The 23,667-nt window shown below is 54.1% G+C and overlaps 1 protein-coding gene across 1 annotated transcript; it reads left to right on the top strand.

Moving 5' to 3' along the window:
- Positions 1-1,914: 1,914 nt before the first annotated feature.
- Positions 1,915-20,696, top strand: B4GALT1 (beta-1,4-galactosyltransferase 1). The gene is made up of 6 exons (XM_042829478.1): positions 1,915-2,214; positions 9,691-9,926; positions 14,922-15,109; positions 15,952-16,074; positions 17,170-17,274; positions 17,538-20,696. Exons 1-6 carry the CDS (start codon positions 1,923-1,925, stop codon positions 17,671-17,673), a joined length of 1,080 nt encoding a protein of 359 aa, XP_042685412.1. The 5' UTR covers positions 1,915-1,922; the 3' UTR covers positions 17,674-20,696.
- The last annotated feature ends 2,971 nt before the right edge of the window (positions 20,697-23,667 follow it).

Here is a 23,667-nt window from a genome sequence, read left to right on the forward strand (position 1 = left end):
ACCTCAACTGTTTCTCCTTGAGCCTCTTGCGGCACAAGTGCAGAGGCACTTTCAAGCAGTGACTGGGAGCCACTCGGGAAGATCAAGGAGATAGAATCACAGAATCACAGAATGGCCAGAGCTGGAAGGACCTCAAGGATCACAAATCTCCAACCCCCCTGTGCCATGCAGGGCCACCAACCTCCCCATTTCACAGCAGCCCAGGCTGCCCAGGGCCCCATCCAACCTGGCCTCCAACACCTCCAGGGATGGACGGGGCATCACAGCCTCTCTGGGCAGCTGTTCCAGCCCCTCACCACTCTCACAGCACACAACTTCCCCTGACATCCAACCTCCATCTGCCCTCCCTCAACTTCAAACCATTTCCCCTTGTCCTGCTGTCATCTCCCCTTTCCAAGAGCTGACTCCCCTCCTGTCTGTAGGCTCCCTTTAGGTCCTGAAGGCTGCCATGAGGTCACCCTGCAGCCTTCTCTTCTCCATGCTGAACGAGCCCAGCTCCCTCAGCCTGTCTTCAGCTCGAGCCCCCTGCTCATCTCTGTGGCTCCTCTGGACCCTCTCCAACAGCTCCCTGTCTTTCTTGTATTGGGGGCTCCGGACCTGGATGCAGTGCTGCAGATGGGGCCTCACAAGAGCAGAGTAGAGGGGACGATCACCTCCCTGTCCCTGCTGGCCGCTCCTCTTCTGATGGAGCCCAGGTACCATTTGCCTTCCGAGCCACAAGGGCACACCGCTGGCTTACATTCTGTGTTTCATCCATCAAGACCCCCAGGTCCTTCTCTGCAGGGCTGCTCTCAAGCACCGCTCCTTCCAGTCTGTATGGATGCCTGGGATTCCTCTGGTGCAAAACTCTGCCCTTTGCTGTGTTGAACCTCATCAGGTTACCTGTTCCCACTTTTCCAGGCTCTCGAGGTCCCTCTGAATGGCCTCCCTTCCTTCAGCCGTGTCGACCGCACCACTCAGCTTGGTGTCGTCAGCAAATTGCTGAGGGTGCACTCGATTCCGCCATCACTGTCATTGATAAAGATGTTACAGAGCACCGGTCCCAAGACAGAGCCCTGGGGGATGCCACTCATTACTGGCCTCCACCTGGACACAGAACCATGGATCACCACCCTCTGTCTGCGGCCTTTCAACCAGTTTCTTATCCATCAAGTGATCCAGCCATCCAATCCACATCCCTCCAATTTGGAGATAAGGATGTGGAGGGGGACCATGTCAAAGGCCTGATGCTGAGATCTGATCTCCTTGTTGTGCCAGATAAACATAACTCCTCTGTCCCAAGCAAGTTGGACTGTACTTATTCCAGACTGCTCCTGGAGATGGCACACCACTTCATGTTTTATAGACGGGTGCAGCCTCCACAATGACTCACTGAGGCAGCAGGCATTCTCTTCCTATTTTGCTTCTGTCAGCACAGCATCACTGAGATCACGTCCTGCTGCTTTTCATAGAATCACTGAATCACAGAGGTTGGAAAAGACCGCTGCGATCAGCCAGTCCAACTCCAGCTCACCTCATCTCGCCCACTGTTTATGTCCCTCAGTGCCGCATCTCCGAGGGGCTTGAGAGCAGCGTGGTGACCGCACCACATCCGCGGTCAGCCCGCGCCAACGCTTCGCCGCTCCCGGCATCCAACCTGAACGCCCCCGGTGCAACCTGAGCCCTCTCCCCCTAGACCCACCGCTGTTACCCGGGAGAAGACACGCGGGGCCGGGGGCAGCGGGACCACGGAGCGGATCGGCTCCCGCCGGCCCAACACCGCCCCCCGCGGGTCGCGGGGATGCGCGGAGGCAGAGACTGCGGGCGGGGCGGGGGGCCCAGGGCCGCCCCCAACGGGCGGAGCCACCGCCGCACCCGCCCCGACTCCATCCCGTCCCCGGCGGCGGCGCGGGGCGCGCGGCGGTCCCCGTCAGCGCGGCGGCATGAAGGAGTCGGCGCTGCCCGGCACCTCGCTGCAGCGGGCCTGCCGCCTCCTCGTAGCCTTCTGCGCGCTGCACCTCTCGGCCACGCTGCTCTACTACCTGGCGGGCAGCTCCCTGGCGCCGCCGCGCAGTCCCGAGCCGCCGCCGCGCCGCCCGCCGCCCGCCAACCTCTCGCTGCCGCCCTCCCGTCCGCCGCAGCTCGCCGCCCGGCTCCGGCCCGTCTCGGCGCAGTCCGACACCCGCCCGGACTCGGCGGCGCCGGGGCCGTGCCCCGACCCGTCCCCGCTGCTCGGTGAGTGCCGCCCCCCGCCCCTCCGCGGGCCGTGACAGCGTAGCCCCGGAGCCTCTCGACGACGGGGCCCCGACGGCTCGGGAGCGCGCCGGGCGGGCGGACGGGTGGGGGCTGCCCGGGGCGCGGCGCGGCTTCCTGCGCCCGACCCCCTCCGAGTACTGCGCCGCGGCTGCGTCGAGCATCCTCCGCTTTCCCCGAGGCTCCGCCGCGAGCAGCGCTCGCTTCTCGGAGGGAGCGGAGGGGCTGCGCGCGGGGCGGGGTCCGAGCGGCGCTCCCCGCACAGTGGGACCCGCGGTGCGGCGTTCCGATACGTGGCGTCCCGCCGGTTGTGCCTCTGCACATGGAGGGTGGGCAGCACCGCGCCCCGCCGCGCGCTTATGGGATCGCAGCGGGTAGAAAAGACTTTCGAGAAGTTCCCTGTGGTTTTCTGTTAGCGAAACCGTCGCCGAAATTCGGAGTTTCACTCGGTGCTCGCTGGTCAGCTGCATCGAAGCATCTGAATAGCAAATGACGGGGTTGTTTCGAGAAGGCGGTTTTGAGGTCGTTAAAAGGGACTGTGTTGTTGTTGGTTTTTGTTTCTTTTTTTCCTGCTGATTTTGATTCGTGTCTTTCACTTTTCCCCTTCAATTGCTTTGCGCAGTCGGGCCGCACGCGGGGGTGTGCTGCCCCTTTGAAGCGATTTGCTCTGAGCGATCTTCGCTCGCCATGGTCCTCCCGGCCACTCTGAAGTGCTGGAAGCTGGGAGAGTTGCCGTCCCCAGGACTCAGAGCATTGTCAGATCAGTGTCCGGACGGTCAGCTGAATGCACAGGGTCACTGTTCCCAGACCTGTTCCAGAAATGTGGAGGCGTGGCTGTGAGGGACCTAATTAGTGGGCATGGGGCTGATGGGTCAGTGGTTACACCTGATGGTCTTCTTTCCCAACCTCAGCGATAGAATGATTATTTGATTCTACACCACCTCTGTGTTCCTTTCAGTGCAACACATGCACCATACAAGAGGCCCGGTAAGGCTGTGGGCGGTGGTTGCAGTTGTTCAGAGCTGTAGGGTCCTTGTGGTGCAGGATCCAATGGTTTCCAGCAGCCCCAGTTCCAGAGGTGTGCTCAGGTGCAGGTGTGACACCCGTGTGGTTCTCAGGTCTGCAGCCAGCGTGTTATTGAGGAACCCGACTGCTCTGCAGTACTGCATGTATGATTGCTTCGTTCAGGTTCTGATTCTGGCAGCAAATGACTTTTGTGAAACGGCCTGCTGTGCCTCATGTCGGTCAGAGTTCTGTGTTCTGATGATCTGCTCATGTCTCTGTGATCAGCATGGCACTGTAATGGTGTCCTGTCCACAGGCATTTCTCATCTTCTTGGCATCCCCACCTTCCCAAAGCCGTAGGGCGCTGCTCTGACGTGAGCTGGGGCTCTGTGGCCTCGTTCTTCCAGCACCTCCTTCTTGGATTTCCTCTTCTTTCTCTTCCCTCCCTCACTGGACGACATGTGATGAATCATGCAGGGTAAGTGTGACCGAGCTGCTCGGCCTTCCTGAGCAGCCAGAGACACACTGCTGCCAGCAGCCTGGCTGCTTCTCTCTGGTGATGCTCAGGGTGAGAACCCAGCATCCCTGCTGTCTGGCTACTGGGCAAACGCATGACCTGAATGAAGTGTAATCTCTGAGAGATCCTGTGAATTTAATATGCCTTTATGGTTCACTTCCCATTACTTGTAACTTGAAAGCGTAGACCAGGGCTGGGAAAGTAATGCAGTAAGTTTTGGATTAGACGTTCCCAAAGTGTTCTGGATTTATGCTGCAGCTGAGAGCTGCCTGTGAGAAGCCTGAAAGGCAAAAGGAAGCCCATCTTTGTTCTGGAGGTGATCGTTCCCCAAACTGGTGTGTACTTTATCAGTGTTCTTTATCCAGAATAACATTATTTCAAGAAGAATATAAATGCTGTTCAGCAGGACTAGTCTGTGTGGGCTGACATGCCTTCAAAGAAGTTAAATGATTTCTTGCTTTGCCTCCAGGCCTTTGTTTCGGTGCTGGTGCTGTTGTCATGTAGGATGGAGGGAGGAAGGGGCCAGCTGCTTTGGCAGCAGCTCGTAGAAGATCACCTCGTGGAAGAGCTCATCCAAAAGCAGCGCTTGCTTATCTTTTGGTGCCAGATGCCTGCAGAGCAGACTCTCACAGACGGGCCTCTTGGTGTCTCAGGGATGTCATTTTCAAGTCCTGCTTGGCCCAGAGCACGTGTTGTTTATGGAGCTGTTTTTTGCCCACAGCTGTCACCTGGGCCCTTTCTGACCGCAGTTAGATACCAGGTGTGGTTGGCGGAGGGGTGGCAGGCAAAGAGGTGTCACTTGCAGCGCTGGGAGCAAAGACATCCCAGGAGCCCCTAGCGTGCCGTGCCACAGAGCTACGTCTTGCTGTATGGCTTTCTGCCCCAGATACAAGTTTAGAAGACACGGCAGCACCACACTGAAGTAATTATGCAATATTGACAACGGAGAGACAAAAATTCCAGCTGTTTCTCCCAGCAGTCACCATTCTGGGCAAAAAGGGTGCTTCCCACCATCAGCAGGGCACCTCTGTGAGCAGCGTGGCCAGGGGGAAGGAGCGTGGGAGCAGCTGCTGGCCCTGGAAGCAGCCAGATTGCAGCACAGCCTGCTGTGTCTGTGTCTGTGGGTGATGCAGATAGAGGACGCCAGCAGATCCTCTTCCACAGCTGAGTGTGGAAGCCTGTGGGTGGATATTCTGCATCTCCAGGTGGTGGCAGTGCCAGTTGGCACGCAGCAGGCCTGGCTGGGCTCCATCCGGTGTGCACTGAGGCCTGGCTCCCACCAGCTGGGGCATCAGAGGCAGCCAGGGGAGCTCGGTGTGGAGCAGGGCTGTGCCTCTCTGCTGGCACGGAGCAGTTGGATGTCCCTAGCCTGGCGTCACTTTGGGGAATGGTTTGGATTGTTTCTTAGGCTGGAAAGGTCTTGGAAGGGTGGTCGTCCTCATTCTGGGGACGTGGCACAGCAACTGGGGTGCGCAGGCGAGATGAGGAGGCTTTCCATTTTGTACATCCCGTGTTTTGTAACGTGCTCATTTCCCTGCCAGCACAGATCTGGGGCAAGACTAAGTTTTCTTGGAAACTGGGCCAAGTTATGCTTGGAAAGATGCAAAGACTTGCAGCTTCCCAAGCTGCGTTAGGATGCAAGCTTGTCTGAGCCCTCAGTTCCTGGCCCAGCCTGGAGCTCCGAGGCCTGGCTTTGTGAGGTGGAGGGGCTTTATGGCCCTCCCGGCAGCCACCTCCTCCTCAGTGCAGTGAGACGTGGCCAATGGAGCTGCAGCAACTTTTCCAGCTGCCTCCCAGCAGTGCTTGTTCTCCAGAGCTCGGGGCAGCCCCAGGCCCTGCAGCTTTCTGTTCCTCTCGTCTCACCTTGCCCTGCCAGCCAGCCTGCCTCCCTCCTTGGAGCTCCAGCTGCAGCCAGGCTGGAGGGCATGGGACAGGGCTACAGGGTCGGGACAGGAGCTGCTGCTGGCTCTGTCTGTCGGGGAGGTCTCAGTCCGTCTGTCTGCTCATGCGTCTTGCATCAGGGTGGGGTTTTCCTGGCAGAGGCAGATCGGCTTTTTTTTCTGATTGAAGCAGCCAGGGAAGTCTCTCTGCTTGTTTGTTTAGAGTTTTCAGTTCAAGGGCCTGGAATTTAATTTTGCAGTGGCAGCCCGCAGCGAGTGCCAGTGCAAGTGAGGCCGATCGCGTGCAGGCTGCCCTGCTCAGGGGGAGGGGTGCACAGCCACTGCGCAGAGCGTGTGCTGGGCTGTGGCCATCTCCCAGGGCTTTGCTTCTCTCCCCAGAGTACTTACTGGTGGAAAAGACAATATTTTCTCTTACTCAAAGACATTGTACGTCAGTGCGAGACCTTGTATCGGAGTAGGTGTCATTTGTTGCTGGGTTTGTAACTTTTGCTCTGAATAACTGTTGCAGGGTTGATCCTATAAACTCCCTGTTGCGCACACCAGCTGCTGCCAACGTGTGTGGCAATCCCTTGTATTTTTCAGCCCGTTTCCTCCTGGGGCCCATGGGGTGGATGGGTGAGGGCATGTGCTGAGCTTCCAGGCTCAGGCCTTATACCGGCAGAGCTGACTTCTGCGAGGGGATGCTCTGCGAGAAGAGGCTGGCCGAAGGAAGCAAATCCTGCGGGATGGGAAGCTGTTCTCATTTTTTACCCCCCAGCATACCTGCAGACAGATTTGATGCTGCCCTTGGCGGAAGGAGCGAGCTTGCACCCATCCGTGGCCTGCTCCCCTGTGCTGTGGGACACAGCCAACGCCTGCCCTGTGGGTCTGGGGTCTGCAGTGTCTTCTGCTCCCCCGCCTGTAGCTAAGGCTTGGCCCAGCTTTCTGGGGTGGGGCTCATTTTGTTTTTCCCAGCAAGAAATGGGTTGGCGCGGTCAGCAGCTCTTCCCTTTTCTGTTCAGGCCCTGCAAAGAGGCTTTTTTGTTTCTCTGTGCGAGTGCTGCTTCCTTTTTCCAGCTTTCCTCCTGCACAGGCTCGCCTGCCCTGGCAGCACATGCGTGCACGTGTCTCGGCAGCAGCAGAGCGCGTTGCTTTCTGCCGGGGTGTCAGAATCCTTCTCGCCCACCCACTGTGTGCAGCACGTTTCAAGCCTTCCCACTGGGAACTTTTGTTTCCACTCCCTCTGAAGTAAGCATCTGAGATCTGTGCCCACCCTGAGCCACACGGGTGAGCTTTGCTGGTTTATCCAGAGGAGCCGTTCAGCACTATCTCCAGACTGCAGGGCCGCTGACACCGTGCCCACTCTGCTGCATCCTGAGACCTTTGGGGTTCCCCCCTCCTGCAGGCACCGGGGCAGCTCTGCAGGGTGTTGCCACTCCAGTTTTCCCCACATTTCTGGCATTTGTGTCCCAAGGAGAGAGGTCGGGACAGCTGTTAGACTGATGACAGCATTAAGTTGAGCAGGTCGTGGTCTTTTGCAAGGGTCCTGTGGCAGCCCCGTGGGTTAGCAGGGCGACGGGCAGCCTCTACAGCTGCAGTTTTGGTTGTTGTAGCAAACGTGGCCATGTAGTGGTGGGGAATATGGAGGATACATTGCGCTGCTGAGGTGCACTTGACTGCTTTGTTCCCTGCAGCTTTTTGCAAGCCTCACCTTTTGCTTCATTTAAAAACCTGTTTCCTGTTTGTACGAACCACACTGGCTCCTCTGCTGTCTGTGCCTGCGCAGGGCTTTTCCTGTGCACCTTTTGTCTGAAGCTGAGCAGAAATGTTTCAGTGAGAGACATTGGGGCGGAGGGAAGTGGGGGAGGGACGGGATGATGGCATAGCTGATTTCTTGTTTTGTTGCTTTTTTTTTTTATCTCCCTCTCTTGCCCAACCATGGCTTCTTAAATCCTCCTTTAGCAATTGCTGAGCTGTTTGGATGGTAGGTAGGTGGTGCTTTTGGATCTTCTGCCAACTTCTGGCAGTTGCTTATTCAAGTTTTCTAGGTGTTCTTTAGCTAAAAATGTGCAGCAAGGCTGGGTGGAAATGAAGGTGCTGTGATGGAGTGGTGCGACTGTGAATCCCAGAGGTGCCCACCTACAAGCCCTGGGCTACACGTGTTGCTGGGATTGCATGTCCACACTGCTCTGTCACACGTGTGCCTTTGACTGAGACTCAGCTCACAGCAGCAACTCCATTGTCAGGCAGGCATCTGGAAGTGAAGCAGAAGAGTCTGAAGGAAGAGAAGCAGGCTGGAAAGTCGACACGGTGAGCACACACAGGTGCAGCATTAGCTGATGGGACAGCAGCCACAACAAACTTTGTGTGTTTTCCTGGCATGGTTCTTGCCCTGGGTCAGAGTCGTTGGGCAACGCTGGCCTCAGGGACACTCACTGCCCAGGTGGCCAAAGTGCAGCCAAAATGGTTTGAAACGAGACTGGAGCAGGGCTCTGCTCACTGCTGGAGGTGCAGGGTACGTGCACCTTTAGTTTAATGCTTGTCCCAATAGATAAGGAGTGGACAGCATCAGTTTGTGTGAGTGGCATTTTGCTGCTGCTCTTTGTCAGTGTGTGGCTTTGTGAGTTGCAGGCCTGTTTGTTACAGCCATTCCGTATTTGAAGATAACTCACCCAGACTTTCATATTTTGCTGTTCCTGCTGACACCAGTGAAGTGTATTGGCCTGGTGCTTTGCATCCCACTGACTTTAGAAGCAGCTGCCTCAGTGCTAGAGCAGCAAAAACTGTAGTTGAGGAGCGCTCGCTGCCTTGGTTGTTGTGGCAGTGCTGACTGGAACATATATTTAAAGCTGATTTCATTGAGATGAGGAAGGGAGCGCCACAGGTAATTTCTCATCAGCCTCTTTTCCAGCCTCCAAGCCCGCTAATTCTATCTTCTGCATCTAGTGCTCGTCATGACTGCGTTTTGTTGCCCATCCTTTCCTTTCTGCAGCCAGTTGGATGAGGTGAGGAAAGGCTCTCCTGCTCCAGGTGAGCCAGGGGGAGATCCGGTACCACTCAGCCAAGCCGTGCAGCATTTGTTCCCCTGCTGCACCCGCCCTGGGCACAGCTGCTGTGTGCTTGGCTGGGGAGCATGCTGCTGCTGCTGGGGCCATCGCTGCTCTGCAGGAGGCACGGAGGGCTGTGATGCCTTGTAACCCGCCGTCCCTCCTGCCCAGATTCCTCCCAACGCTGTGTCCCCCACTGCCACAGGGTCACTGTTGGGGGTCACCAGTGATAAATTACCTTTTTGTGGAGAGTGGTGTGTTGTGGGGCTACTGGAGTTGCGTGTTGGAGCTGGAGTTTCTCCACCGCTGTGGGAGATCGGGCATCCCAGGAGCTGCTGTGTGTGTGCTGCAAGTGGTTCTCAGTTGTACACGCTGGCTTTGGCACAGATTGATCTGGCAGTTTCAAAACTGCCACTGTTGAAACTGAGTGTGGGAACTGCCAACCTGCATGCAAATTTGGGTACATTTTAAATTTTATTTTTAACAAGGCGTAAGTAATGGGCACAGTGGCAGAACACTGAAAGTATCTGTAAGGAAAAAACAACAAAAGGGGGTTTTGTTTGCTGTGCACGTGGCCGGCTTCGGCGTGATCTGCTCTGTCGGCAGGAGAGCAGGGCTGTATCCCAAGTGCCTGGTTCTTGCACTGCATGATGTGAGGGCAGCACTCCCCCTTCTGCCCCCCAGGATACTGCTGGAGAGAGCATGGCTGTGTGGCTGCAGTGCAGACAGGAGGGTTTTTGGGAACCACCAAGCTTCCGTGGGTCCATTGGGGTCTGGCACCACAGGACTGAGCATTTGCAGGCTTGCCCTGAGTGCTGAGGTGTGGTTGCTTTGGATGCAGTGGGCCCCAGCTTCACACCTCCACGCATCAGTGGGATTTCCTTTGGATCCAAACGCGTGTTTAAAAGTAATAATGAATGCCTGCACACTAAGAATGCGTGCCCAGAGAAATAACTGGTGCGTGGCCGTCAGGATGTGCTAACTGGCTTTGTGCTGTGCCTTCCTTCCAGTTGGACCGCTGCGCGTGGAGTTCTCCCAGCCTGTGAACCTGGAGGAGGTGGCGAGCACAAACCCTGAGGTCAGGGAAGGAGGTCGTTTTGCTCCAAAGCACTGCAGGGCTCTGCAGAAAGTAGCAATCATCATCCCGTTCCGAAACCGAGAGGAGCATCTGAAGTACTGGCTCTACTACATGCACCCGATTCTTCAAAGGCAGCAGCTAGACTATGGAGTGTATGTCATCAACCAGGTAAGATGCTGAGCACGTGAGGCTTTTAACACTTATGGCAGTGCCCCCTGGAACAGAGGAGTGGCTGCTCTATCCTGAGTGTCAGTGGGCTGGTGGGCAGGGATTAGAGATGCTGTAAAAACGAAGCTGAAGCACAACAAATGGAATGGGAGCAATGTTTCTTTGATGGTTTTGATGGAAAACGTGGGGTGTTTTGCTCCCATGCAGCCTGGCTTACCCTGAAGAGGTTCTAATTGTTCAGGAGGAAAAGAATTCCTAGTTGCACAACCCAAATGAAGTGTTCCTCTCTCACATATGCCTCAGTAATTGCATGCAGAGATCTTTAAGGTGACCAGGCAGCATTAATACCTAATCCTGGGAATGGTGTAAAGGTGTAGGATTTCGCTCAGTCCTTTGAGCAGCTTTTGCTCACGTTAGTAATAGCACACAGAGTGTCAGGATGGACAAAACAAGGGTGCTGTGGTGCAGCAGGTAAGTGGTCATCTGGGGGGAAACAGCAGAAAAGGAACAATTGCTGGAGTTCTGGGTTTTGGCTTTTTGTTCTCTTTTTTTTTTTCTTTTCCTTTTAATGTCTGGGAGTCATAGACCTTTCTTAAAGAGAAAAAAGGGTACGTTTCACTCCCGAGTACTTCAGTCCTAGTTAATACCACAGTGGTGGTTAGATAACTGGGTGTTGGAAAGCTGAGGACATGCGGGCAGTTGTGTGGGCTGTGGTGTGCAGGGCAGCACGGCTCTGTTGATCTGCAGAGCCTGTGGGGTGGGCAGCTCCCAGCACCGCTGCTCTCTCCAGCAGGTTCTTCTGCCCTATTTGAGCCCATTTCACAGCACCGAGAAGTAACATGTCTCCTTTACACGTACCTCCTACAGTTTTTGGATCAGCCAACGTGTCTGGGTGCATTGGCCATCCCAATCCCCTGATCTGGCAGGTCTGCCCGGGGCACGGTGCTGCTCAGCCGTGAGGATGTGCTGGGATGGCAGTCCTTGCAGTGGCCATCTCAGTGAACCAGAGCCTGCCAGCAGCTTCCCTGGAACACCAGGAGGAGATGCTGGCAGCCCGGGGCCAGCTGCTCAAAGGGAGCTGGTGGCATCTCTGGGGCTTGGAGAGCTCAGAAAGCAACCTGATCCCGCAGCGCCGCGCTGGTGTCACGGGGCTTGCACTGCCCTGCCCTATGGCTCATCTGATGCTGCGCCTGCGAGGCCGTCGGCGCTCTCTGAAGCAAACCTTTGCAGAGTGGGTTTAAGCAAATGTTCTTTTCAAATGCATCCCTTGGGCAAAGCTGGAGTGGGAGCAAGTTTTAGCACACTGGATGTGTGAGTTCTGGACGCATCTGTGGTCAGATGCAGGTTAGCAAGCAAGGCTGCTGGATTTGCAAAGTAAACACGCTCCTTCTGCGTGCCTCTGAAAAGTCATTCATATTTGGGAGAGGCAGCAGAATCAGAAGTAGTAAAAGTGCTGGATGTGTGTCTCAAGGGTGAGCGGGAACATGGAATGGAGAGATTTGCAGAAAATGAGTTAATTCTGCCAGAATTACGGTAGGAAAAGAGTCTTATTTCTCTGCTGTCTTGACAATTGCTTTTCTCTTTTTCTTGTCTGTCCTTCCCTTTGCATCTGCCCTCCTTTGTGTTTTTTTGTTTGTTTTTTTTTTTTTTTTCCTTCTAGTGGGGAAATATTACCTTTACTTGTTAATCCTGTCTATAGCAAAGCAATCACTGAAGCAAGGAGAATTACTGTGTGATCTGATTCTTACACGCTGCCTACGTGCTCTTCTGTCCTCTGCATCTCATAAAAAGAAAGAGGAGCGCTTGAGCCCTGCTACTGCTGCACTGGTAATGTCAAACTTCTTCCTTTCGGAGCAACGCGTTTCTGTCCTGAGCCCATTGTATCTCTGCCACAGTGGCCCCATGTGCCTGAATGTATCAGAGTAGGGCTTGGCTGAAGCCAGAGCAATGTTTCTGAGATGCCCAGTGTGTAACAGGAGCCAGTGGAAAATGTGTTATTGTGCAACTGCTGCATAACCCAAACCTGACACAAGCTCCAGTTATCCAACCACTTTGCACTGGCCTTACCTGTAGTGTCCTTCTTAGCAGTTTTCCAGAGAGGATGTGTGTGTGAAGGTGTGTGTGTGTCTGTGTGTGGGGGGGCTTTGTGCTCATCCATGTCATTTTGCAGGGTGCACCAGAGCTTCCCAGGTGTGGAGCACAGAGGGAGCAGTGCTCGGCTCCTGCCCAGCCCTGGTCAGGTTTTCCTGCAGCTGTTCTCTTCTTGTGCCTGGTATAGGGGTGCAGGAGTCTGTCTTTCCTGTGCAGGGCAGAGATGGATCATGCTGCCGTGGGAAGAGTGCACAGCACTTCAGAAAACCCCAACAGAGAAGCAGCAAGGGTTTTCTCGGCACTTTCCTGTGGCCCTGGAAATCTATTTCCACCTGCTCAAACAAGACTGGTGCGTGGATGCCCATGTGCGCATTGCATGTGTGTGGATCAGATGGGCTTGGAGGATCCCTGACTTGGCTGACAGCCTCCTGAGGGGGGTGATGGCTCCCTCATAGCCTACCAAAAACACATCCTTGCCATCACCTGCCTTAGACTCATCAGGTTCATCAGAATTACGATGAAGGAGGTGCATCCCCAGGTCCTCCACCCTGCTTTGTAACTGCAGCAGGTATCACAGAGCTGTCTCCTACCTCAGAGCACAAACCAGGATGAAACTGGGGTGAATCTACCATTCAGATGGCACCTCGCTGGTTTGGAAGCCTGTTAGCACAAGTGGCAGTTCTGTACACTGATGTGACTGACACTGAAACAAGGCAGCAGTGTCCTTAGGTGAGTTTGGCTGAGCAGACCGGGTCCAGCAAAGGTGAGCGATGGGAGTAAGTAAGCTGGCTGCTGTTCTCCCAGGGCTGATCCTCTGCGTGTGTGAGCAGCAGCCAGTGCTGGTCTGTGAGGTTGAGGCAGCTGGCCTCAAGGATCTCATGGATCAGTGACTGAGGACAAGTTTGTATGTACTGGCAGAGACACAGGGAGTAAAGCCACTGGTGCTGGGCACAAGCAATGGCTTCTGATGTGGGTTGAGTTCTGAGGAGGGAAATCGCAAGGAGAAATTTGTCCAGGAAAAACTAGTCAGCAGAAACACGCTTGCACTGCATCTTTTCTTGTTGAAAGCCCAGGAAATAAGTAGTAAATAGCGGGGGCTATGCTTGGAGCTGTCTGCAGTGTTGGAGCAGCAGTCCTCAGTCTGCTGCACGGTTCTTCAGGGCAATGCTTCTTGGCCAAAGGGTGTCCAAACAGGTCCCCTCCCATGTGGCAGAGAGCAGGAGCACCTATGGTACGTGGAGCTGCCAAGCGAGGCCAGGGATGGATGTTGCTTCTGTTCTGCTTCACCTTCTCTTCTGTCACCAGTGGTGCCATGTCCTGCACCACCTGCATGGGGCAGCTGCCTAGAAAGGTCTCCTGTCACAAAGCTGGGAGTCAGTCGGAGTCGGAAACCTGCAAAACCGCTCGGAGTTTGGAGAGATTTGAATCCCACAGACTGCAGAGATGCTGATGCTTCCTAATTGTCTTGGTTACGAAACGGCTTTCTCCAAAAAGCAAAACCCCTTGTGTGGTGTCAAGAGATGTGAAAGTGCAGCTTCTGGTAGAATTATTAATCCCTGTGTATCCCCTGGGTGAGTTAGAGGCCACCTGGAGGCAGGGTTAAATAAGGCTGAGCCTCTGCTGATCATAAAACCAACATGGAGCACTCTCTTTGCCTTGAAGTGGTGTGATGAGAAGAGCAGCCAAAGACAAAATGAGCAAGCTCAGCTCCTGGTGCAGGAGAGCCCCTGAGCATTGCTTCTGAGGCCCAGCTTCTGGCGTGGCCCAAAGTGTTCCCTGTCACTGGGTCAGTGCTCCTGGCTACCCTGGCTGTGCCAGCTGTGAGCCCCAGCTGCAGGGCAGGCTGTGCGTGGGCTCTGCAGCCCCTTTGCCCGCAGACCAAACCTCTGTTCCCACAGCTGTAGCCGCTCCCTCTCCCCATCCCCTTTGTTCAGCTTTCCTTTGCCTCCTGTGCTCAAGTTTTCACAGATGTTGCTTATGCATGATGGTGATCAGCTTCCCACCGCCTTGGTAAAGGCACGAGCCCTTTTATTTCAGGTGAGGGTGCTGAGAACTGGCTCAGATCCTCCCCCGCTGAAGTTCACTCCTCCCTGTGAAGTCATTTAGGCCCCAGGCGGACAATGAAAGCTTTTGAAAGCTGTGGTTTGACACTAGCATGGTAAATCCTTCATGTGAAAGATACTTGTAACTGTTTTATGGTTAAATTTTTGGCTTTCAGGCTGCAGAGCCATTAACCAGTTTGGATTAATCAGTTTCCAAACAGATTATTTATTAACCAAGCACAGCCATTCAAGAGAGGAAGTAAAAGTGATGCTTGAGGCTGCTGTCTTATTTTTATCTGTCCTTGATTTGTGTCCCACACCAGACCTGTAGAAGGGCGGGGAGCTGATTTGCACACTCTCATGCATGCATGCACATGCTGCTGGAGCCAGGCATGGCAGGCAGTCCTTTGCTTGACATGGCTTGAAGCTGTGGAGAGGGGGAGGTTGGATGTGGTAGAGCAGGGAGGGCTGGCAGTTTGGGTTTTGGCAAAAAGCTCCGGTCTCTTTCAGCATGCCTCGGGCTGCTCCCTGCTCAGGGCTTGGGCGCGGTGCTGCTGTCAGAGCTTGTGCTGAGTGACAAACCATCCTGGCCCTCCACTGTCCCTGTGCACATGGGCACGGCCCCACTGCTGGACCTGAGACCACCCCAGTGACTTGCTGGCTGCGTCTGTGTGGCACTGCAAGCGCTGCAAAATGCCTCTGTGCAGAGTGCTGGGCCCAATTCTCTGACCCTGTGGCTGCTCTACAGCTGCAACAAGATCAGTGCCACCTCCCAGCTATGCCAAGGGCCTGTGAACCCCACGGCAGGTAGGAGACTGGTGTTTTCCACTACTTAATTCAGTGTTTATTTGTTTTAAACCAGGATGGAGATGAAGAATTTAACCGTGCTAAACTGCTGAATATAGGATTCATGGAGGCTTTGAAGGAGTATGACTATGAGTGCTTTGTGTTTAGCGATGTAGACCTGATCCCAATGGATGACAGGAACACCTACAAGTGCTACAGCCAACCAAGGCACCTTTCTGTCTCCATGGATAAATTCGGATTTAGGTGAGATGCCTTTTGGGGGGGCATTTCCTTCCTAACGCTGCCATGATCATTGTAGGCTGGGTGCAGCAATGCACATCCCTGCCTACCAGTGAAAGCCTGGGAAAACATCTCTGGAAAATTCTGCTGTGGCACACGTGTCGCTGCAGGGAGCGGGTGGCTTGGAGCAGGGAGTGAAGCAGAGCCACCTGCTGCCACGCACAGTGGCTGAACAGGCAGACACAGGGCTGGGAGGAACGGGGAGACCGGCGTCCTGCAGCTGCCCACTTCCCTTCTTGTGTTTCAGAGTGTCAGATGGCTCTTGTTTCTGCCCACCCTGGAAAGCGAAGCATTCTCATACAGTGAGGGCCATGCACGATGCTAGAAAAGGCTGTCAGGTGTTATTTTGAGAGCAAAACGAAGTATTTTTGGCTGTTCCATTTCAGACCACAGAGGGACCTGCCTTGGTGTCTGGGGGCAGAACCAAACTTGAGTGCCTGCCAGCACATGTGTTCCTCAGGCTGCTGTCAACACAGCTGTGGCTTTTCTTTCCTTTCTTTTTTTCCATGCCAGATCTCCACGTGGGAGTGTAAAAACTCATCTATTAAGTGAGCATTGGGTTTGGCCCCACGTGGCCAGCCTATCTCTGCCCAGACCCACACCCCGCCCAGTGCAAGACTGTCAGCAGTCCTGTGCTTTCTCCTTGCAGCCAGGTGCAGCTTGGAGCAGAAGGGCCCCAAGACGTCTGCTTGCTGAAACAGATGAGATCTGGGTCCCAGTGGGTCTCACTGGTGGGTTGGTGGCTGGACCATGGGCTGGGGCAGAGGTCACTGCAACCCCTAATGGTGTGTTCTCCTTAATTCCAGGTTACCCTACAATCAGTATTTTGGAGGCGTGTCTGCCTTGAGCAAAGAACAGTTCACAAAGATCAATGGGTTCCCAAACAATTACTGGGGCTGGGGCGGCGAAGACGATGACATTTACAACAGGTAAAGGTGCCCATCTTGCAGCTGGAGCACCTCCACCCCTCAGGACCTGCCTTCAGGGGGGCTTGGGGTGCATGGTGGGAGTGGGAGGAGAAGATCATCAGCCACAGAACCCATCCCAAGGCTCTGCAGGTGGCAGCCTGACAGTGCCAGCGCGGCTCTTTGTGCCCTGGAGGGATTAATCTGTCAGGTTTTAAGGAGCTCTAACCCATGCTGGAAGCCTTTGCTTCCCATCAGGAGGAAGGCTGAGCAATGCCCGGGATGTCAGATGAAGTGGGATGTCTTAGTACAGGGCAGGCTGGGCCCGGTTCCGCCTGAAGGTGAAGGCAGGGGATGTCTGTGGGGTTGCTATCTTTGTTCCCAGGACGATGGGGTAATCACTTTGAGATATAATCATGGGAACTCAGATTTGAGAAGCTTTGGACTATGAGATACACCCTGCGTGGTCCTTTCTGTGGGCTTTCCAAACCCTCCTGACCTTCAGGGAGAGCTTCCTTAAACAGAAGTGCTGGGGACCTGCAGCTGTCTAGTAAACCAAGGAAGGTGGTATCTTGTCTTTTGAGGCATTTGGCTTTCTGGGGTGGGAAGACCTATACAGAAACACACAGAGGGAGATACAGAAAGGAGATACACACAGTGGGAAGACCTATACAGAAACACACAGAGGGAGATAAAGAAAGGAAGAAGTCAAGCACGTTCCCAGCACTGGCATCCATGATGTGCACGTGCCCTGTAGAGAGCACACCAGTTTGATGGGCTGCCCCCTCCCCATGTGGTTTCACCACCACTCGGTTTGCTTTCTACCAGCGCAGCACTTCAGCTTCCACGTCTTGAAAGATGCATGCTCGGCTGGCTGCCGTCCAGACAGTTAAGAACTGGATGCCTCCCATTCAGATTCCAGCCTAAAGCATGGGGCAAGGTCGGCATCGATGCTGGTGGAGCTGCCTGGGGTGGGGTGGCTTAGCAGGTGCCTGGTGCTGGCAGGTCTGCATTCCCTATGCAAAGCTGCAAACCTCGGCAGCAGAGAAAAGCAGGCAGTGGCGGTGCTGGAACAGCCCTTCTCTGCCCCCAGTCACTTAACAGACTTGCTTTTGGCAGGCTGGTTTTCAAAGGCATGGGCATATCTCGGCCGGATGCCGTCATTGGGAAATGCAGAATGATTCGCCACTCTCGTGATCGGAAGAACGAGCCCAACCCGGAGAGGTGCGTGTCCGCTCCCCGAGCCCCGTCCCCGCGCCGTGCAAAGCTCCCAGGCGTGCCGTGAACCGCCGCGAGCGGTTGCTGGCAGCACGGCTGGGGGAGCAGCCCTCGCTTCCCTGCGCGGAGAGCGCGGCGACTCTGCCCGCGTGCTGACGGAACGCGCTCTGACGCCCGCTGCTGCTCCCCGGAGCGGGGGCCGCCCGAGGGCAAAAAGAACGGGAGCTGGCGGCCGCTGAAAGGCTTTTGTTTGCTTTTCCCCTCCGCAGGTTTGACCGAATTGCTCACACCAGGGAGACGATGAGCTCCGATGGCTTGAACTCGCTCTCCTACGAAGTGCTGAGGACTGACAGGTTCCCTCTGTACACGAGGATCACAGTGGCCATCGGCGCGCCCAGCAGCTGACACTGCCGGCACGGCAGAGACCTCGGCACGGCGCCCGGGACGCTGGGCTCGCGGATTCTTTGTGTCACCGGGTTTTGTAAGGGTTGTGATGAACAACGCGGAGGCCTCTCTGCATGCCAGAGCCTCTCCAGACGGGCTGGACGACGGCTTTTCCCGTTGGTTGTTTTTATAACTTCACCTCCATTGTTTTATAAGTTCGGAAGCAGTACAAAACAGTTGTAAATACTTCTTTTTGCCAGAAAATGTTGAATCTGATCTGCCAGAGTGCTCCCCGTGTTCAGTCAGTGCTGGTGCCGCGTCAGTTCACCAGCTGCAGCTGTGGTGCAGCAGCAGTGACTGCCCACGATAGGCTTTTTAAATTGGGTGGATGGAAACATTCCTTTTAATTCATTCCTTGGTTTTATTTTATGAAGGACTCTAAAACGCTGCTAAAATTGTACAAGTTTACTCATTTCATTAGATTGCTTTTTAAGAGAGACAAAACTACGTGGGTTTTTTTATTTTTTATTTTTTCTTTTTTTCCTAATAGTGACCAAAGCAAAAGGTCTTCTCTGCATTACGAATAACCAAGTGCGGATTCCGCGGATGTCACTATTTCTTTTGGTCTCAGAAGAGACTTCTGAGTGAGTTGAGGCAGAATGTGCCCTCAGAGAGCTCCATGCACGGGCTGGGGGCTGCACAGATGCATGGCAGCTCTTGGTGACTCGCAGCACCTGCTGGCTCCCCATAACCTGCCTGCTGCGTGTGATTTTCTTTGCCTGAGCAGAGCAAGATCTCGTCGGTTGGTTGGTTGGTTGGTTGGTCATTTTAGTTTGCTTGTTTGTTTGTTTTTCCCAGAAAGAGAAGATGGGTTTAATTGCACAAGGAATTGATAGCCTTAAAATTTACAGACACTTTTACCAGTGGTAGGAAGTTGCCACGCTATTTAAACATGGTCTCAAGGTTCTTAAGAACAACATTCTGCTTGCAAGGTCATGTGTAAAACTTGAATTCACTTATTACTTTTATTGTCGTTGTAACTTTTTGATAACTTTTTAAACTAATTTGTATATCGCAAGTGGTATATTTAATGCCAGATTAAAGCAGGGTGCAGCATAATGGCATACGCTTCAAGGCCTCCTTTATCTTCAGGCTGGTAGGCTCTGTGTCACCGCGTACGAGAACGTGCTCTGCTGCTTGCCCACGGGCTGCGGAGGTGCCGGCAGGGCCCGCGCTGCGTTTGCTCTGAAGCCTGCTGAGAGGTTTGCTGTGCCGGGGTTCCACGCGGAGGCACGGAGCAGCGCTGCAGGCACTGCCTTCTGCTGGGCGTCTCTGCTCCCATCCACGGCCTGGGGAAGCTTTGGGCACCAAGGCCTCGGAGCTGCTTCAAGCGGCGTAAAGCTCCCTCTGCCGAAGCAGAAATCCTAATTCCTTCTGGTGAGTTCTGCCCGCCAGCTCCGATCACAGCAATTTGCACTTGGTTGGCCTGTGCTGAAGGCTGTTGAAATCAGGGACACATGTATTGGGGATCATCTTCAGCACTGCCTTTTTTTTTTTTTGTTTTGTTTCCTTTTGTTTCTTTTTTTCTTTCCCTTTGACTTTTTTCCCCTCTTCCTTTTTGGGGATTTAGGACCATGTAGGACCTGAAGGTTTTGCTGAATCCTTGCGCTACAGGGGTGGGATCCTGCAGGGCCAGGGGACAGTGCCTTGCTCTATTGTCTCGATGTCTCTTCCTAGCCAGCAGTGGCTCCAAGGATGCGCAGACCACGCTCACAGCAAGGTACCCAGCTGCCCTTCCAGAGTCGCTTTGGACACGTGCTCACCCCCTGCACTCACACATGGTTGCTGGCAGCACCTGCTGCACCGGCCACGCTTGGCGTGGCATGAGAGCAGGCTTGCAGAGTGCATTGAAAGTGTGTTGACTTTTGGCCAGTCAAGGCTCTGGTGCATGCAGATACAAGGGGGTACAAGAATAGGATGTGTTGCAGAAGCCAGGCCAGATACCCATTTGCAGAACCCTGCAGACTGCACCAGTAACTGAAATGCAGGCAAGGCTGGTGGTTTTGTTCTGATTTTCTGAGCAGGCTGGGCCCTGCACCCACAGGGCAGCTCGGCACCAAACCCCACTGAGCACCTACTGGCAATCCAGGGACTCTGAGAGAGCACCTTGGTTCAGCCTCGGGCCTTTGTGCTCCAGAAGGCTGGAAGCTGTGAGTGTGGAGTACCTGCCTGCACACTGCAAAGTGCCCGCCTTCTGCATCGGAGAGTTGTGCTGGTTTTCGCTTGTTTGTCTTTCCTCTGATTATTTAGAGATTAGGAGAAGTTAGTGCAATGAGTTGTTTTGCTGTATGCCGGAATCACACAATGTCGTGCAGGTGGTCTGAGCGCTTGCTTCTGGTGTTGCAATTGAAGCTGTCTACAGATGTGCCTTGAAAGAGGGGACAAATGGGAACTGGGAAACCAGGAAACCTGAAAATGGTTTTCAGCATGCAGGCAGTGGTGGAGCAGGAAACTGCCGCCTTGTTTCTTTTCCGACACAAATGCTATGTCAAAGCTGGGGCTGCTGCTTGTTTGTTTCACCATTGGGGACCAGCCTGTGGTATCCAACTCTTGTCCCTGCACAAGCTGTGCTCCTTCTTTTGGTGAAATGCTTTTGGTTCAGCCGGGCCCTGAAATTGTCCCTGTGGGCCTTTTCTACAAGCACTCATGTTTACACAGAACTCAGTTTCCACCTGTTCTGGGTGGTTCATCCCTTCCTGCAGCAACACTCAAAGCAGTGCTGTGCATAGCAGTGAACACCTGCAAGAAATAGCTGCAGAGGAAGCACCAATGCTGGGTTTCCTTGGTGTTGCTGTTTGCTTGCAGGGTTGAGGGAGGGTCCCAGCATGCAGCTTTTCCCCTGGGTGTTACTTATGTACCAGACTGTTCGCAGGTCTCTCGCAAATGTTTTTGCTTTTGCATTTTTATCATTTAAATGCCAATGGATGTATAGTCCAATGTTCCTATTTTACTGCTGATGTCAAATAAAGTGTTTTCAGTTATAATGTCTGGCAGTATTACTGTGATGAAAGGGGCTTTTCCCGGTGCTCTCGCTGTCTGGGTGGGCTCAGGAGAGAGGCAGGATTGGGGAAGCTGCTGTGAGGCCTCACCTTTGCATCAGTGGCAAAGGCAAGAAGTGGAGGGCAAACAAGTCCAACAAAATGGCTGTGTTTAACCCATTTCAAGCATAAAACATAGACCTTCCCCTTGCATCCACACAACCCAAGTGCTGGAAACACACACTGTGCATTCTTCCTCAGGTCTGGGCTGTTTTACAGAGTCTGGTCAGAGCACAAAGCTGAGGGGGTAAGCTGGATGAAATGGGAGGCAAGAGGTTTGTCCTCACCTGGACAAAGCCCCGAGGGGAATGGCGTGGCTCCCACTGCTTAAAGGAAGCTCGTGAACAGGAGGGAGAATATTTACATAGTCTGATAGTGGTAGGACAAAGGGGAACAGTTTTAGACTGAGGGAGGGGAAAATTAGGTTAGATGTTAAGAAGAAATTCTTCTCTCTGAGGATGGCGAGGCACCAGCACAGACTGCCCAGAGAAACGTGGGTGCCCCATCCCTGGAGGTGTTCAAGGCCGGGTTGGTTGGGCCCTGAGCAGCCTGGTCTGGGGGAACAACCAGCCCACAGGAGGGGTTGGAAGTGGGCGGGCTTTAAGATCCCTTCCCACCCTAGACGTTCTGTAACTTCAGATCCCTTCCAGCACTGTCCCTTTCCACGAAAATGCTGCAAAACACCCGGCAAGCTCCTGCCAAAGCCTCTGGTGAAGAAGCCCCTGTTCTTGGGGTAGTCCAGAGGGCAGCAGGGACCCTGCTGTCCGCTGGGGTTCTCTTTCAGTTCCTCATAGAAGGGAAGCAGGCAGTGTGTTTCCAGCACCAAGGTAAAGGAAGCATGATCCTGGGAGCAGCTGTCCACTAATCCAAGCACCAGACCAGCATCCACGTCAGCAAGGAGGCTGAAATGCTGCTCCAATCAGAGGTGAGGCATGGTATTGTTAGACTTGTTTTCCCTCCTTTTAGAGCAAAACAAGATGGGATTACTGCCTTAATCAAATAAAGGGAACGGTGTTCCTGTTACATAATCAGCTTCCTTCTGCATATTTTTGATTTAATATCACTTGATGGCTTGGTAAGACCAAGAAACAAGGAACTGTGCTGATAAAGTGGTTTGCTGACCTTTTGGAAAGCAGCTGTTGTGGAACCTGCGTGGAGGTTGCAGATGGCAGAGAGCTGGTGGCACACCAAATAATAGCTCCCTGTTACAGGAGGCTCCAGACCTGAATAAATCACTGCAGCCTGATGAAATTAACTTTAATAAACAAATGACAGAAGTGCAGCCGGGAGCCAGTAACGCCAGATGTGAGCTCAGCCCTAGAGAGCAGAGACTGAAGTGCATCTGTGGGCAGCACCAAGAGCCCTTTGTGCTGCAGCTGATGGGGATAAGGCAAGCCCAGATGCCATCAAAAGCGGGACCCACTGCAGACAGAGGGATCTTGCTTCTGCACATACCCAGCTGCCATAAAACAAGGGAAGGAGCAGCCAAACTGGGTGCAGGCATCTGGTTTTTGCAAACCAGTTCTTCCTGAACTCCCTGCCCCGAGCTGCTCCACTCCTTCCCTCAGGCTGGGAGGAGGGGAGCCGACCCCAGGTCAGGGTGCATTCCACGGGAACACCGACATCACAGCAGTGCCACCTGGTTGGAGGGATGCCGAGCAGAACTGGTCCTGGGAAGAGGGACCCTCAGCAGCCCGGGACAAATGTAGACAGCAGAGCAGCCCCTCTGTGCTGCCGCTTCCCCAACTGGACCCTCAGCTCTGGCTCCGGGCGATCCTTGTCCCAGACCAGCCTGAGCCAGAGCCTGTTCAGCTGTCAGGTCCTTATCTCTGTTGTGATTATTTCTTCCCCACCCCCCAGCCCCCGCATTCTTCAAATAGCAACATTTGTTTTGGAAATTCCTCTTCTGAGCAGTTTCAGGCCTGAAATCTGGAAGGATGCCGGCGTGAGCCAGGGGCAGATGTTGCACTCTCCCTGCACTCGTGAATTGCAGCACAGGAACATCCTATGGCAGAGGAACCGAAGCTGGGACAGCTCTTGGGCCACCTCCGCATCAGTCTCGCTTCTCTGCAAACTGAGAACATTACTGCTGGACAGGGAATGAGCAGGGTGCAGTGCCACAAGGAACAACACGGGGTGCGTGCGCGGTCCCTGGGGCTGCTCCAGCCATACATCTGGAGGAAGAACCAGACCTCAGAAGAGCTTCATGCCTCAACCGCAGCTTGCTCCCAGCATACTGTATTTACACACCACTTACAGAAGCACTTGGGGATTTCCCCACAGCCAGTAGTGTCATTTCTCACCTACAGCGACTGACAAGGTGGGGCAAGGACAGGGGGGATTAGGTGCAGTTCTGACAGCCTTTAGGTGCGGATCAAAATGTGTGAATCTGCTCTGTCTCAGAAGAAAATATATTCTGTTGCACACGTATCTTGTCTGTGGAACTGCAGACTGCCTTGAATGCAGAGAGGTAGACAGAGCTCACATGGCTGTGGTGTGTCCAGGAGGTCTCCCTGCCCTATGAACCTAGGCATAGTGCGTTGCACAGCCCCAGCCATTATGTAGCAAAAATGTCAGCAGATGGTGCAGAAATGCGTGGAGGATGCTAAGAGGAGCTCTGCCCAGAGGTGGGATTTATCCAGGCAGCCTCCATTCTGCAAAGAGGGATCCCCATGTTGGGTTGATTTAATTCCCTCTGTTACCGGCTGTCTGCTCTCAGACACTCAGTGCTGCCTCCCCGTGTGCCATGCTCAGAGCAAAGCTGCTGGGTGGGGGTCTGCACACCCCCAGGCATCGCAGCCATGCTGACTCACGCCTGCAGGTTGCTGTGGAACCACATCACGCTGCCACATGTTCACTTCTGCAAACTGTGCTATGCCACATCTGGAAATATCAGCTTTGAACTGAGCCCCTTGGT

The sequence above is a fragment of the Centrocercus urophasianus genome, unplaced genomic scaffold (genome assembly GCF_019232065.1).
Source record: "Centrocercus urophasianus isolate 14NV4802_14NV808 unplaced genomic scaffold, USGS_Curo_1.0 seq_31, whole genome shotgun sequence".
Classification (NCBI taxonomy): Eukaryota; Metazoa; Chordata; class Aves; order Galliformes; family Phasianidae; genus Centrocercus; species Centrocercus urophasianus.

Coding starts and splice junctions, on each gene's coding strand:
- B4GALT1 (XM_042829478.1), top strand. CDS start 1,923: ATGAAGGAGTCGGCGCTGCCCGGCACCTCGCTGCAGCGGGCCTGCCGC. Junction 15,110..15,951: donor ATGGATAAATTCGGATTTAG/GTGAGATGCCTT, acceptor CCTTAATTCCAG/GTTACCCTACAATCAGTATT. Junction 16,075..17,169: donor GACGATGACATTTACAACAG/GTAAAGGTGCCC, acceptor TGCTTTTGGCAG/GCTGGTTTTCAAAGGCATGG.